Source organism: Harpia harpyja, chromosome 16 (genome assembly GCF_026419915.1).
Source record: "Harpia harpyja isolate bHarHar1 chromosome 16, bHarHar1 primary haplotype, whole genome shotgun sequence".
Classification (NCBI taxonomy): domain Eukaryota; kingdom Metazoa; phylum Chordata; class Aves; order Accipitriformes; family Accipitridae; genus Harpia; species Harpia harpyja.
Genome location: NC_068955.1, coordinates 3,780,212 through 3,794,411, shown reverse-complemented (window position 1 = coordinate 3,794,411; position 14,200 = coordinate 3,780,212). Strand labels below are relative to the sequence as shown.

The 14,200-nt window shown below is 43.2% G+C and overlaps 1 protein-coding gene across 6 annotated transcripts in view; it reads right to left on the bottom strand.

The window, feature by feature from the left end:
• NIPAL3 (NIPA like domain containing 3) overlaps positions 1–14,200 on the bottom strand; it is a 24,839-nt gene extending 10,639 nt beyond the window's left edge. Inside the window, exons 1-12 of one of the 6 annotated variants that reach the window (XM_052810592.1) lie at positions 14,181–14,200; positions 11,719–12,126; positions 9,804–9,872; positions 9,548–9,719; positions 9,379–9,438; positions 8,521–8,666; positions 7,634–7,730; positions 6,242–6,377; positions 5,482–5,570; positions 3,912–3,975; positions 2,795–2,889; positions 1,903–2,098 (exon numbers count right to left, since the gene is read on the bottom strand). In XM_052810592.1, coding sequence (XP_052666552.1) covers positions 1,903–2,098; positions 2,795–2,889; positions 3,912–3,975; positions 5,482–5,570; positions 6,242–6,377; positions 7,634–7,730; positions 8,521–8,666; positions 9,379–9,438; positions 9,548–9,719; positions 9,804–9,872; positions 11,719–11,817 — 1,223 coding nt within the window. In that variant the 5' untranslated portion in view covers positions 11,818–12,126; positions 14,181–14,200. Of the gene's footprint in view, positions 1–1,372; positions 2,099–2,794; positions 2,890–3,911; positions 3,976–5,481; positions 5,571–6,241; positions 6,378–7,633; positions 7,731–8,520; positions 8,667–9,378; positions 9,439–9,547; positions 9,720–9,803; positions 9,873–11,718; positions 12,127–13,303; positions 13,620–14,038; positions 14,139–14,180 lie in introns of those variants that run through there. The other 5 variants (XM_052810591.1, XM_052810593.1, XM_052810590.1 and 2 more) reach the window with 5 other exon arrangements.

Genomic DNA, 14,200 nt, shown 5'->3' with positions numbered 1-14,200 from the left:
ACAAAAAGTATTGAGGGTAAAAGAAAAGCTGTTATTTCTTGAGGTTTCATAAACTGTAGTGTACGGGATGCCGCTGATAAGATCTGAATTGTCAGACATGCCAAGCTGGTGAAGAAACTTCACATATAGGTACACGTGCAGCCACTAGGCATCTACTCTTTGCAGGGGTGAAAGATTATAATTTTTTCTAAGCTGCACAAAAATGCCAAAGCAATCTCAAGTGTTTCCAGATTGAATTAGTATTCATAGCTGGCAAGGCAAACATATGCAAAAGAACAGTTCTGTTGTCATATACAATAGTAAGAATCTGGAATAACTATATACAAGTCAGTGGAGTTCTTGGGAATTTTTAGTAGTGGGAACAGAAACTGGCCATGAGTCAATTTAAAAATAAAAAAAAAAAAAGAGAAAGCCTCTGTTGCAAGTCCAAGATCCTCCCAAACCCCTTGGTATCAGAGTAACCACTTCAAAATGCGCAGAACACAAGCACTATTCATTTCAAACAAAGTCTTTTGAGGTCCTGGAGACACTCCACTACACATCCAGTCCAAGACACACCGAGTAGACTTAAAATTCTGTTTCCCAGCAAAACAACAGCTTTTAGAGAAGATGATGATATCAAAGTGCCAGTATAACTTGCATATGCCAATAAATGTTGTACTTTGTCCTTTTCACTTGACAAGTTTCCCCCCCTTGTGTCTATTCTCCCTTCGTATCAGCTTCTAGCTATCTCTTGGAAGCTGGAAAGATAAATATTATGAGTACACAATGCTCCATTACTCTTACAGTCCTCACTGAGTGCTGGACTGTGCACACTTCTCTTCTTAGGTCATTCACAATATAAGACTAGTATCAATTTTTGCCTTTTTTTAAAAAAAAAAAAAAGGGGGGGGGGGGGGGTTAGACACGACCCCAGCCTACAACACCTAGAGTGAGCTTTTTAACTAAGGAATGTCAACACCTTTAAGCATTTAAGACCACAAAACAAAGTTGGAAATCCTGCCTCAGCCAGAAAGAAAAGTGATAGAGAATTAGGACCTCATCAAGAACTACAAAAAATTCCCACCGGATACCATTCACGTTACTATTCTCATTTCTTCTTGTTCTCATACTTTACAGTGTTCCCAGTGTACCATTTAAGCCAACTTGAAGCTCCTGCTATGAAACCAGAGAACTGGCAAATAATCTTTGTTCTAAGCTGCCATATAATCCAGTGGTGCTATAAAAACAATTCACATTGTCAGTGCATATGTTCAACACTAGTCAGAGAATAGGTGTACAGGAAGTGCCCAAGATTCACGTTTTGAAGGAATAAAGTAGCTTGCTTACTCTAACCAATTATGCTGCTCTAAAGACACAGTAAGTTTCAGTGTTCATGCTTGAAAACAATTACATTTTATTGCCATGTTAAGGTAGCTTGGTGATCACGCTAGAGACATGAGGATTTACAACTTTTCTGGTAATCCGTCACAGTCTCTATACATGAAAGATTAAATCCTGCCCTCCTCTCTGTGAGCAACTCCTGAAAACTTCCTATTTGGAGATAAACCCACTCCCAGCAGGACTAAAAATTGCACAGTCACTTCTCTTCCCACAGCTCTGCGTTTTCACAGCATCTGCTATCTCATCGGTTTCATACTGCCACAATACTGCACTCACCATTTCACACTTCCAGACAGCAGCCTTCAATGGAGAACTGTGAATTACTTCTTGCTAAGATGAATGCTTTCCACTTCACAACTATAGAGAGTTGTTTATTTTAATAATCAGCCTTGAAAGTTAAGTTTGAGACGAGCTTTAAACTATATCAAGGTTGGCTTTACACTTGCTTATATTTTAATAAGTAAATAAATAAAGGTCATACTTCTGACGATTCAAATCAGTTCCTTAAAGGTCACTCACTCCTTTTTGCTGTGCTCCAGCACCCGGTAGGGTGGAGCAGAAACTCCTTTGGAACCATGTTGCTCCTGCACGATCGGCAACGTAGCTGGAGTGTAAATTTCCGGCATGTTGTCATTGTTCTCTAGGGCACCGTAGGAAAAAGAAGCTTTGAGGTCAGGCTGAACTGCAATCCCTTTATCGTGCATGTTCTGCATGCCTGAAAAGAGCAAAGACAGAGATTAAATGCTTAGGAACAAAAGTGCATTCTTCCTGCACTCTGGTAAATCAGCAAATTATAAAGTCTCAGTGTTCGTGATATGCGGCTCATCAGTTCCTGGAGTGTTAAATGAAAGACATAATGTTTTTCTGCTTAGCTCTAAAGCAACTAATGGAGAAATAAGCGTCAAGTGAATGAGGGATGGCAGTCAGTTATTTATCAAGTGCTGCATATCGTTTATACAGCTCACCAGAAAGAGAGTTTAGCTGCACTTCCCAAAAGAAATTTCTGCTCTCCCTGGCCTCTACCTCTTGCAACATACCTCAGCCTTCCCCAATAATCAGTTCTTCCTGCTGGATGAAGACCAAGCCCAGTCCCAAGCATATGCTCAAAACTAGTTCATCCTTCCAGATAGCAGCCAACTGGACAAGGCTGTTCTGACAAAATATGACACCCCCCTTGGTGTCAGAGGACCCAGCATAAGTGGCACCCAAGTAGCACATCACCTCTTCTCTGCTCCATGCAAAACATGCACATACTCCTCACAGGTGCAAACAATCAAGAGAAGGAAAAACTAGAAAACAACACAGCCACCTGATATATCCGGATACTTAATAGAGCCTAAAACTTGAGCTTTCACTGTGAAGCCCAATACTTAAAAGAGAAAGACTGATAAACCACTATTTTTACTGTTACCTGGCATAGCATCCATTGATATGTAAGGTTCAAATGGTACAGATTTCTTCCTATTTCTCGTGATCAGGAAGACACCTAGAAATGCTATGAGGCACCTGAGAGAGAAGACAAGAGCTGCTGAAATAACTGTGAAAAGGGAGAGGAGGTAATATTGCATGTTGCTTCTTCCGAGTGCCTATCATGTAGCACCATAAAGAATTCAGAACTGGAAGTGAAAGAACTGTGAAGAATTACAGGGAACTGTCTCAGCTGAATAACCCTCTTCAACAGTACTGAAATCCACCTAGCAATCAGAACAATTTCACCTTTTCTTTATCAAAACACAGGGAAAAGTTTTAATGTTAATTATTTAATTAACCTTGACTAACTAAAGGGGGAAGAAAGCATATCAAAATTTGGTTTTCTTTGATGAAATTCCAGGATTTAGCAGCCTGACCTTTGAAAAGTTTCCCATAGGTAAACACACTAACAACTGTCGATCTTGATTTTTACAGCATGTTGACAGAGAAAGGCGCAGTTCATAACATTAATCTCCCAATTGTTTTTTTCTGTACTAATCTGAAAGACATTTCAGAATGTCCCCTGATTATGAAGAGCTAATCACATTAAGACACTGTACTAGGACTAAATACTGAGTTACACATCAAACGTTTTACTGATTGTATCTGCATCCTGTGAGGGCCCACGCCCTAAGAAAGAGGACTCCAGAAGTCCAGTCACAGTTCAGTGAAGGCTCGGTGCAAAACCTGAAACAGATTCCCTAGAGATGGCTTCTTTTGGTTATTCTGCAATTCTTCTAGATTCATGAGCAGGTAGCTTGAAAAACAGCCCATTTGCTTCAACATCCAAGCTGATTTCCAGTGCAGTAAGGGATTTAGTGTTTAATATTGTACAATTATGCATAACCTAGTGTTATACAATTCCTCTAGAGCATCCATCATCACTCAGACAAGATACTGAGCTCTGTGGGCCATTGTTTGCTCTAACAGAGAAAGTGCTTTCAGTTTCTCCTCCTCTCCAAGACAGTATGTACTGCCAATATATACATATTTTAAAAATTTTAGTCATATGAAGAAATAGTTCCCAGTTTTCTATCAAAGAAACTTTAAACACTTACCCAAGCGCAAACATACATATATGGAGAACATCTTCGCCGGTGAAGTCCAAGTAAAAAGTTGCTCCTTTAAAAGGAAATAACTCATGACATCTTTCTTCCAGCTTACATGAGCAATTAGTGCTACATCTCCAGCACTAGTCCCTCCAGAAACCAAATCATGCAAGATTCCTATTTTTATAGTCAGCACCTTTTTTTTTTTAATGATCTTAAAATAGAAAAAGGTGGCCTGATTTCCACTTTACACAATTTATTGACAAATCTTTTAGAATTTCAGTACCAAAATAGTTACACTGGTGTAACTAACATAGATTCAAGTAAATCTGCACAGCAGGACAGCAACAAGTACAAATCTTTCCATATTGGGGTAGGGGGTCGCAATGGAAACATCGCTGGTACTATTGCAGGTCACTGTGCTAATAAAGCCTGAGCCAAATTCTCACCATACAGCAGTGGTCACCACATAAACAAGAGAGACTGTATTTCTGAAGTTTGAATGACAAACCAAATTGGATCTCTCTGACTACAACAGGATACAAACTCTTGACCCCAAATAAGTATATACAGTTCAAACCTATAAGATGACAAGTGTCCCTGGTGTCCTGGATGTCAACAGGACACGCATTCTGGCTCCTACTCTTTACATTGCTAATTGAAGTGAATAAGCTGATGAATCTGAGAGCAGCATATGGCTTGGAACATGACAGGAAATAAACATGAGCCAAAGAGTAGGCCATACTCTCTCATGACATTGAAGAAGAGCATTAAAAGGCAATGTGTAATTTACACATATTACACACAGGGAAAGCTATAGCCCTTATATACCTGGAAGAGCATTACACAGAAAGTATCCATCACTGTCAAGCAGATGCACTTTCTCCAGTGTTGGGGTTTTGGGTTTTTTTGTTTGTTTGTTTTCCCCAGTTTTGCTCATATGTCTAAGTGAGAGAACAAAACCTTAAAAAGGCTGCTCCTCGGGTTTGAAGCCTAAAGGGGTCTGAAATGCTCATCTTTGTTCACACAGACAAAGCTTTTCCTATGTGGGCAAGGGCTGAAATGGGAGTAAACTGTTCAGAAAGAAAAATGCCTATAAAGCCGTGAGCAGCTGCATTCTAGATACAATGCAAGCAAGACTATCAGGAAGAGAATTTTAACACCTTTGTACAGAGGAAGCAAGTATGCTTATACGCTGTATCACATACATTTTAACAAAATCTAGATAAAATTACACAAGGATAACTTTTAGCTGTCTATTCAAGTTGCACATCTAAGAGCATACAGCACCCTCTTCTACACGCTAGCATGGTATGAGTAATACAGTCTCAAACATAAGCTCCCATGCACTTTAAACAAAATGACAGAACTTAACAGAAAATTTTAACACAGTCTAATGGGATAATTCACATTTTTTGAAAGAAAAAAGAAACAAAGTCAGCCGCAGAAGAAAGATGACAAGAAAATACAAGTCATCATCTGGCTGAGTATTCACCTTCCCCATCTGTAAGTGAGGATTATTTTCCAAAATCTTCTGCCCTTCTAGAAAGGACCAACACACTGTTTTGTGCACTGTTACCTGCTGTGATTGCTACTGTTGTGGACAGGATATAGCCGATGCTGGCAATCTGAGATGAGTCATACAGTTGTGAGGCTTGACCTAAAAATCTGCAATACAATGACAGACAACAGGGGTTGATTTGGGAAGGATACTCAATTGTGTAGCGGTTATCATGGACTAGTAGTATAGGTCTCCTTCTTTTTGGAAACACCTTTCAAAAGTGATGCATAAATTTGAGAAACTTTATTCTTTTTCTCACTAAACCTGCAGCAGCATCCCTAGGATTTAATAAAAACGATAGAAGAGTAAGCCTTATGGCTGTACTAACTAAAGGCAGTGAAATTGCTGCCACTGACCTTAGGGCCAGAATGTCGCTCACATTTTGAATAGCTTTTTATCCCTGCTGCTACTGGCTTTTTATGTTATTACAGGTACAGAGGAAAAAAAGACACATCATCAACACTGATTCTGCACTTTCATTTTAGCCAGCACACAGATACTGTATTCGATTTGCCACCATTTCATTCCTAACATTGTTTTGCAAATAATTGAATGATGTATAAATTTGGAATTAAAACTACTTGGCACTACATGGAAAAGCAAAAAACACCACTGTCCCAGGCTCCTGTGACGTGGGTTTGAGGACAGGTCACAGAATAGAATGGATAGTTCTCCTAAAATGTAATCAGCATTCTTGGAATGGGTAACAAACAGCCCACTAATTACTGATCCACTGAAACCAGCACAGTGATAGTCAAAGAGAGAGTGAATGTCTTACGTTGCTTGAAAGATCGCTGTAGCAATCATGCACACCAGCATGATATAAAATATAGGGTAGTCGAGTTGTAAGTTTCCTTGTATCGAGACAACAATCATGCCTGCCACAGCCTTCACGGTCACAACAGTCATGGAACCTGTGAATGTTTACCAAGACTCAGCTGAAGCACTGATACGTGTTCAATGGGACAGGAATGCTGCACATCCACTCTATACATGACAGGCAGCTGCAAACAAAACCCAGATCTGCAAGAACTTGAACCCTCCTTTTACCAGGCCAAACAAGGGATGCAAACTGCCTAGTTTATTGCGAACTCTGCCAGTTTTATTCCCAACAACTTCAACACAGTGACCTTCAATAAATCACTTAACCTTTCTCTATCACGGTTCCCTTGTCTACAGGACTGAGAGCATTTACTGCTTTTTTTAAAGTGTTTAAACAGCGTTGTGCAATCACATGATGGAAGGATATACAAATTTTAATTTCTGATGCCATAGAGGCTTGGTTAATAAAGCTAAAGAAGTTTTCAAAACAAGAATCAAAACGAGCCTACTTCCTTTCCACTTCTTGAAAGTGCACGAGTCAGGGCCATTGAGAATTAGGATAGATGCTTTTTCTATAATTCATGCAGCCTCTGAGGCATCAGTTACTGAAATCCAGCCCCAAACAGTTAAAAAAAAGAAAAAAAAAGAAAAAAGAAAAGACACTGCAGTAAGTGAAGCTGCATAAATAGCAAAAATAGAGAACTGCGACATAGATTCAACAGCATGTCAGACTGCGTCACTACCTTGCTATTATTCACCCTTTTTAAAGTTTAATTGATCACAGTTTCTTAAAAAAACAGATTAATGTGGAGAAAGGTACAAGTGAAATACTGGCCTTTCCAAAGTCACTGTAGGATCCCACTGTAGGCTATGAGGATTTCAAAAGCATCATTTGACCCCGTGCCCAGAGGCTCTCCCAATTTAAATAGGGACATACTGGCATGGCAGAGTATTTATCATTTCTTTAGCCACAGAGCAAATCTTCCCAGAGCCAAGAAGATTCTTGTAGGTCAAATCCTCTGTTTCATCCACTGAATCAGCCTTCCTCATCCACTGAGCAGATAAAATATCATACCATGCTTTGCATGCACAGATTAAAATTACAAACACTAATAAATAACTTGCACTTTCTGTATTTGGCAGATTATTCATTCTTACGGGAAATAAGTCTTAATTGTTCAAAGGTCATTTGCAAAGATCCTAAACATCACTGCAAGATACTAGCTTCATCTAATTAGTGGTAGCATTTCTGGAGTAGATTGGTGCATTTTATGACATTAATTAGGTCAATATAACTCCCTACATGCCATAGATGCTTAGAAGATCTTACAAGTCCATATCAACTTACCCAGCAAGGCTACTAGCAGAAGAATAACTACAATGTAGTTTGCATTTTTCTCCTTGTAAAAATAGAGTAGCAGGCAGAACATAACAATCTCCACAAGCTACAAAAGATAGAAATGAGAATATTAAAAAGTGTGGGGTATATGGGGTCGGCAGTAAACAGGATTCTGAGCCAGTCAAACATTAGAATTACACAATAGGGCAAATCAAAGGAAAATGAGGATCCCACAAAATTATAGATCAAATTTAGCATGATCTTAGATTCTAATTAGATGAGAGATTCAATAGCTTCTTGCAGAACAGGAACATGGGACACTTTTGACATTATACTCATGGTAAAGCAGCAGATCAAATAATCCTGACTGAATATTCGCATCGGAGATCTCAGCCTACTTTCTGTAATGAGGTTCTTTAAGTGATCCCTGGAGCACACATCCTATTTAATGGCCACACTTATCTCCATTAAAAAATGATAGATTTCATAAGATTTTCAATGAGAGATTGATGGCTCCAGAGAAAGTCAGTGTAGAAAAAGCCCAGATGCAAGCACAGTATTTGGACACCTCTGGAACAGTTGCTCTCAGCTGCCATCAGTACTACTGCCACAGGCTGAAGCCAACAGGTCAGGGAGAGAGCAAGCTATTTTAAAACTTTTCAGTTAAAGGTATATAAGTCCTAACAGAATAATCCAGAGAAAGAATAGGAGGGTTCCAAATCGTGCATGCAGGTGTCCACAGGCAATGTAGAACTGATACCGGGAAAAGCTGGCATAGGTTCATTAGCAAGTACAAGGAATATTGCTAATAACCATAAGGAAAAATAATGCTTGAAATGAAACTCCCAATCAGGCATATAGCAGAAAACTGTCCCACATTTTATGGGCCATCTTACCATATATAACAGAAATGGCCAGCTCACTAAATGCCTAGTGATATTTTCTCCTGTCATCTTCTCATGACTATTAGGTCCAAATGTTATCAGCAGATAAGTTCCAACAATTGCCAAACCACAGCCTACAAAGGACAAAACATAGCGCCCTTTGGCAACCAAAGGGGGGAAAAAGAAAAAAAAAAAAAAAAGAGAGGACAAAGTTAGTGGGTTAGTGTGGATGCATGGAATTAATAGCGCACATGCACAGCAACCATTAATGACATCATGCGCATTCCTCTGGATGACTCATTCCTCTGCCCTTCATGTCCCACTTTCAAAATATTAGAACCAAAAAAACCCTAGGCAATCTGTGTGCTGTGAGTTGAGAAAAAAACCTCATACCAGGCAACATCTGCTAAACAAATAGGAGCTACAAGATCTATATCTGGGGCTTATCCTGCCTGGCACTGCCCACAGCCCATTTTCTAGGAAATGGAAGAATGAATGCCCCAGTTCTGCAAACACTTGCACATGTATGAAATTCAGCTGATTAAGTTGTGCCTACACTATTGCAGAGTCAAGGCCCTAGGCTGCAGCTTCATCCCAGAGAACCATGATTCTCAAATCCTGCAAACAAACACCACTTCCATGTATTTCTAAAATCTGTGAGCTTTAGATGATTTGGCACAAGTCAGAAAAAAACAAAAAACAAAAATCCATTTTTAACAAACAGTGGATGAGATGACGCATTTCTTCGAAGAGGTAGTATAGCTAATGGAGATCTTGCCATCCCTCTAATTATGATTCTTGAGAGGCCATGCTCTGTGTTGAATGGCTTGTAAACAGAGAGGAAAAATGAAAAGGAACTGTGGAACTTACTCAAAAAATCCTTGGGCTTCCATTTTTCTTTAATAAATATAATTCCTATGATTGCACTAGCTGTAAAAAAAGGAGAGAGGAACAGTGAGTTATGTATCGGTCCAATGATCAGCAATCTCACACTGGAACGCTCTCAGACTTGTATGGCTGTTGTCTCTTTCCCCCTTACCTATAACAGACACTGCACTGAGTGGCACAATCAGTGAAAGAGGAGCAAACGCATAAGAGGAAAACACTCCCAGTTCTCCCAGCACCAGCAGAAACAGTCCACACCACCATGTCTTGGTTTTGAAGTAGGCTCGGGGGTCTTTGGAGCCTGCCAGCCGGATGTGGCTGTATTTCTAGAAAAGAAAATAAAGGCAAAGAAGCTTTGGCATGCTTGATGCTTTTTAATGTGGGATGAATATTTGCTTCATGATACTCACCTGGAGGTTGAGTGCAATACTGATAACAAGATGCCCAAAAATAGCTAGTAATGCACCAATCAAGTTCTCCTGTAAAAACAAAGTAAACACACAGATACTAAATTAGCCACTGGACCCTGAAGGAAGTTGGAGCTTTTTGCACAACCTGGAAGAGAGCAGACTTTTAAAGCAGTCCCTAGATCACCTGTCAATAAATCTCTGTTTATCTTCCTGCCTTTCTACACGATCTAGGGCAATTCAGGTAAATTCCCTGTGGCTATGTTCCAAATCTGTGAAACTCTGGTGAAAGATAACCCTTCCTTAACAGACACTTTCTACAAGAGACTTAAAGTAGTGTGCATGTATTTGCATTCTTTGCAGTTTCTCAGAGGAGAAGATGATAAATCTAAACACGACACGATAAATCTAAACACAACGACCCATTCACTCATTCTTCCCTTTGAAAAACTCTTTTCATGAGGATGTTTGTTGCCCTGGAATTCAGCAGAGTATAGATCAGGAACCTCTGCATTCTGCGGGTCACATTCTGCTCTTTTCCACTTATAACATCTGCTGGTTCAGTAGGTAATTTAGCCCATTTGATGAGGCAGCCCAATTATCACAGATTCTATGCTGCTTTTTATACAAACCAGTTATTCCAAAGTAATAGGCAACTGGTAGCAGCTCCTAGCAAGCTCCCAACCCCTTCTACATTAGCATTCCCAGCTCAGCAATAATTCTCACGGTCTAAAGACAGAATTTGAAATAAAAAAGGATGTAAAGCAGGCTGAGTCACAAAGGAAATGTACATTAGGAGTGAACAGAAGAGCCTGAGGCTAAGCCAGGCCATTTAGCATGTGTGTTCTTCCAACAACTGTCTAAATCTCATTAGATGTCATTAGTACTTTCCATTTCAGTGCTGGTCTCCAAGATACAGTCTAGTACTTACTTTGATTGATTTGGGATAACTGAGCTCACATTCGTATTCCTTCCTTACCAGTAAATATACTATCCTTGATTTTCTCATACATAGTAAGACAAGGACTTTAAGATTTCAAGTTCTTATCAGTGGAACAAAAATCTCTTTATCAGGATGTATGAAAATAAGATTCACCCAAGCAGCTTCATTCAAAAACACCTGAAAGATCTTCCCACAACAGACAGTAAAGTTGGCAGAAAAACGTCACTGTGTGATCACAGATGTAGCCAGAGAAGCTCAGCACAGTTTACTGGTTCAGCAACTGGACTTCAGTTTAGAAGACATGGAGGAGACAGTGCCTCAGCTGAAAAGCCCTTAAGAGCAGAGCAGGTTTGGGATTGGCTTCTGGACTATGAAAGCCTGCAAGCCAACATCAGTCTGGTCAACTTTTATAACGCACCTAGGACTGTGTTCTTAGCAAAGTACTTTTTCCAGAGAAAAAAAAAACCTTCTTGCTGGGATTCAGCACCTTCAGAATCAGGGATTCAGATGAAATTGATTTGCGAACAGCTCCATTTTCAGCTGCAGAATAAGGAGGAACTACAGCAACATGTCCCGTCTCAGCTGCAGGCTCCCTGCATGCCTGTGGGCTGACCCACCTGAAATTCAAGTACTTGAATATACAACAGACCAGAACACCTGATCTCATTTACTGATGTATGGGTTAGCCTGAAAAGGCACCTAGCAGAATTTATTGCACTTAACCACCTTTAGACATCCACATTTTAACTGCCAGTCCTTTCTTCACTTTATCTAGCTCTTCAAGACACAGATTTTCTCTTTCTTTCTCTCACTGCTTATATACACAGCATATAACACACTGGGGGATATGGGCATGGCTAAATACAAAGACAGTGCACTTTCTGGGAAAAAAAAAAAAAAGCAAAATACAGTGGCATTATCAGCTTACTTGAATAGTTAGGACCTTCTAGGGATAGACTGGGGTAGAAACCTGACCTTGTAAGAAAAGAAGTCAGTGTGTGGCTGCACAGAAACCGCTGCTGTGGCCAACGGGAGTTGCTGAAGTTGTAGATTTGGACTGTTGCCTCCTTCCATTTTGGTTGATTGGAGTGTTTGCTTTTCAGCCTCTCTGATGCTGGAACTTCTCTTTAAAGAAGAGATTTGGACCCTGCTGGAACCACCTTATCTGTAACTTGGTACCACTTCTTCCCATACATCCTGTTTTCTTGGACAAGCAACAACTAGTTCAGTGAAGCACAAAAAATTCTCTGTAGCCTGTCTTCTGCTTTTCTTCCCCCGCGTGGCTACACTGAGATAGGGTAGGCACCGTAGGCAGAAGTGTAGATAAGCCAATATTTCCAGCCAGTCAGTGGGGCAGCAAGGTTATATTCCTCCAAGGTGACACTAAGGGAAAAAAAAAAAACAAACCAAAAAAAACAAAGGAGAATTAGGTCAAATAAACTCAATGGTCCAAAACCTGCAATGAAATCCTGCTGAAGGACAGGCCACAGAAAACCCCCTGGAATCAAACTAACAGCTGCACATATCAGCAGAGAAAGCAGATTTTAAATGCCTTCTTACAAAGTCTCAAACACAGAAATTGCACAGACTTTGCTTTACAAGAGCTCGCAAACTGGCCTGGCCTCAGGGTGACATATTCAGCTGTTATTTAACATTAGGCCTTGCCATTTGGAAAGCTCTCATCAAAAAGCCTCTGAAGTCCTCCAAGCCCCGCTTTTCATTTCTCTACTGCCTGCGTACCTCTGTTGTTTGTTCAGGAAGCAGCGTTACATTAGTCACGCCATCCCCACGTGCTGGGGATGACAGTGCTGCTCTTCATCCAAACAGAGGTCATTTCACTGTAATCACTGTGAGCAGAGTTTGGAGGCTAAATTCCTTAGAGTCAGACTCATTGCAGGTGTCTGGAAAGCACACACACACCAAGCTTGTCTGAGGTCCCTGCACACTGTGATGGCTCCTTTCACCAAAGGCCTCAAGGAGCATCAGCATCATCTCCTGGTTTGTATGGAGGGGGATACTGGAGTATAGACCTTGCAGGGGTGTGATCCTCACAGGTGACAGGTCCTTCAAAGACTACCCGAAATGGTGCAGGCTGAGCATCCCTTAGACCCTGGACAATTGGCCTGCGGTCACATCCTGAGGTAGCAGGACCCATCCCACGCTCAGGCTACAAACCGCAAGCTCTCTTGGCCAAGCCTGGCCTGCAAGGGATTACTTTAACTCACGGGTTGTCCCAGCGTCTCCAGCGTGGGGGGGGACAGGAGTAGCACGACAGCCTAGCCACGAAAGGCTAAAAACACCCCGTCGTGAGTGGAGGTGGGGGGGAAAAGCCCCCTCCCACCATAAGGAAACCCTGCCTGGGCAGAGCAGAGCCTGGCTGAGCACAGGGGTTGCCCCCAGCATCACCCTCGGGGGCTCAAGCCGCCCTCCCCAGCCGAGACCCACAAACCAGACCCCAACGGCGGTTTGTTTCCGACCCAAACTCCCACACGCCCCCCCGGGAAAACCCGCATGGCCGAGGGGACAGAGCCGGCCTGTCCCGGCGGTCCCGAACACTCACCTGCTCCCTCAGGGAGCGGCCCCCGCACTCCACCCCCACAGCCCCGGGGCCTTTAGCCCCCAACTTCGGTTCCCAACCGGGAACCGCGTTCCGTTCCTACCCGGCCCCTCCGATTTGCCGCCAGCCCTGTCAGTCCCGGGCCGGGCCCCGGTTGTCGGCGGGGATTGGCTGCTGGGCGGGGGGGGTCGGGCTTTAGCCCAGCCTATGGGCCGAGCCCGTCTGAGGCGCAGGGCTCTGAGGAGGCGGGCGGGAGGAAGGAACCGGGTTTCGCCGTTCGTTTCGGGAGGGGCGGCGGCGGCGGCAGCGCCCTGCTGCGGGACAGGCCCCGCAGGCCCCTCCCGGAGCCCCCGGCCCAGGGACAACCGCGGCAGCCCACCTTCACCCGGCGGGGTCCGTCTGTCCCCCCGTATTGGGAGGGGGGGGCGGGCGGGCGGCGGCTCCGGGTGATGCCCCCCCGCTCCAGCCGCCAGAGCCGCCTTAAGGCGCATGCGCAACAAGGCTCCCCCTCCCCGAGCCACCTTAAGCATGCTCAACCCGGCGGACGGCGGCTCTGAGAGTTCGTCTGTGATTGGGCGCCTGCCGGAGGGCCCAAAGTAACAGGCGCAATGATTGGAGAACTAGGTGGGCCGTTGTCGCGGCAACCAGGTGTATGCGTTCCCTCGGCCGCCGGTACCGCCGAGGGCCCGAGCGTCCCGAGACGCACCGGCAGGTACAGGCCGCACCGCGCCGCCTCACCTGGAGCGGGGAGGTGGTGGGGGGGGCACCCCCGGCGCGCACCGCACTGCCTCACCCGCTCGGGTACGCGCCATTCCCAGCGTACACCGCGCTACCTGACGGGGAGGACTGACGCCGTTCCCGACATGCACCGCGCCATCACCTGGGCGGGGCGGGGCAGTG